Genomic DNA, 1,745 nt, shown 5'->3' with positions numbered 1-1,745 from the left:
CAGAGCAGGATGGGGTGCTGGGGGTGCACAGGGTTTTTTGGGGGTCACACAGGCCCCCGGGGGTGCACAGGGTGGGTGGGAACCAGGGCTGCAGGTGGGTAACTGCGGCAGCACAGAGGGTGGGTGAGGTTTGCAGGGGGTGCTGGCACCCACGGGGGCCTCGTGGCCGCCCCTCCACGCTCCCCCCGTCCCTCCCCAGGGCCCCCCATCCCGCTGGCACGCTGGCACTGCACCCCATGGACGGCGTGTTCCTGTCCCCCAACGAGGATGAGTTCGTGGGCAGGATCTCCGAGGAGCTGGAGCACTTCATGGAGCAGGGGCAGCACCACAGGTGGGGGTCTGGCCGAGGGGGCAGGGGGGCCCTGTGTGACCTGACCCTCTCCCTGCCACCCTCTGTGGTCCCTGGGCAAGGGCAGGTGTCCCTCCAGGGGTGTCATGACTTGTGTTTTACGTTTTCTGGGGTGAAAGCAGCAGCATTTGGAGCCTGGCTCCAAGGTTTGTGTGGCTCAGAACTTCCCTGTGGGCCAGGGATCAGTGTAGGATCTGCCATGGGCCCTCCTCTGTTCCCACTCCCTGCATTTACCCCAACCTACCCCCTGATCCAGTGACCTTTGAAGCCCTTGAGGTGGCCAAAAAGAGGGTGCTGGGCAGGAGCAGGGCTGGGATTGCTCAGTTCAGTTCCCTGCCAGCTTGTGATGACCTTTAAATATTTGTTTTGCTGCTTTTGTTTTATAAACCTTTGGCAGGGAAGTCACCTGGGCAGTTGTCAAACACTTGGGGAAGGAAACTGAAGTGGGAAAAAAAACCTTCTGGATGCAGGGAAATTGAGTTGTTGATTTATCCATTCATGTTTTGCTCCTGGGTTTTGGAGCACACTCGGAGTGGGAGCAGTGGGACCAGTAGCAGCATTCTGCTGGTGCTTCCCAGCCTTTCCCCCATGGATGTAGGCCAGGACCTGGGATAAGGCATTCCCAGCTGCCCCATGCTCCAGAGCTGCCTGCAAAGAAAGTGTGTCTGGCTCCACATCTGGGATAGAGAAGGGATTTGGGCTCTTTTCATAAAGTCCTGCTTGGCTTTTGGGCTCCAATTTAAGCCCTGGACTGGGACTGACTTGGGAGAGAGGTGGTTAAATTTTTGCTTCGTTCCCATCCTTTTCCCTCCTGCAAGTTGCTGGTGCCCTGAGCCCTCTCTGCCTTTCCAGGGTGCTCCTGTTCCCCCCTCTGTCCAGTCGCCTCCGGTACCTGATCCATCGGACCGTGGAAAACATGGATTTGTTGAGCAGCTTCTCGGTGGGGGAAGGCTGGAGGAGGAGGACGGTCATCTGCCACTCAGCTGTGAGGTTGGTGGGCTTGGGGTGGTGCTGCTTCTCCTGGGGCTTTGTGGAAGCTGACAGGAATCCTGGAATGGTTTGGGTTGGAAGGGGCCTTAAGGCTCATCCAGTTCCATCCATGGGCAGGGACACCTCCCACTAGCCCAGGTTGCTCCAAGCCCCGTCCAGCCTGGCCTTGGACACTTCCAGGGATCCAGGGGCAGCAACAGATACTCTGGGAATTCCATCCCAGCCCCTCACTGCCCTCACAACCAAAAATTCCTTCCCGATATCCCATCTAACCCTCTGGCAGTGGGAAGCCGTTCCCTGTGTCCTGTCCCTCCATCCCTTGTCCCAAGTCCCTCTCTAGCTCTTGGAGCCCCTTCAGGCCCTGGAAGGGGCTCTCAGGTCTCCCTGGAGCCTTCTCTTCTCCAGG

General features: G+C 58.6%; 1 protein-coding gene across 1 annotated transcript in view; it reads left to right on the top strand.

The window, feature by feature from the left end:
* The first annotated feature begins 197 nt into the window (after positions 1–197).
* R3HCC1 (R3H domain and coiled-coil containing 1) overlaps positions 198–1,745 on the top strand; it is a 7,971-nt gene continuing 6,423 nt past the window's right edge. The window contains exons 1-2 of the mRNA XM_029964574.1: positions 198–331; positions 1,202–1,347. Of these exons, the coding sequence (XP_029820434.1) occupies positions 237–331; positions 1,202–1,347 (241 nt within the window). The 5' untranslated portion in view covers positions 198–236. The remainder of the gene's footprint in view (positions 332–1,201; positions 1,348–1,745) is intronic.

Source organism: Manacus vitellinus, unplaced genomic scaffold, assembly GCF_001715985.3.
Source record: "Manacus vitellinus isolate BGI_N305 unplaced genomic scaffold, ASM171598v3 scaffold_74_pilon, whole genome shotgun sequence".
Taxonomy (NCBI): Eukaryota; Metazoa; Chordata; class Aves; order Passeriformes; family Pipridae; genus Manacus; species Manacus vitellinus.
Note: the sequence above shows the minus strand (reverse complement) of the source record. Positions and strands in the feature narration are given on the sequence as shown.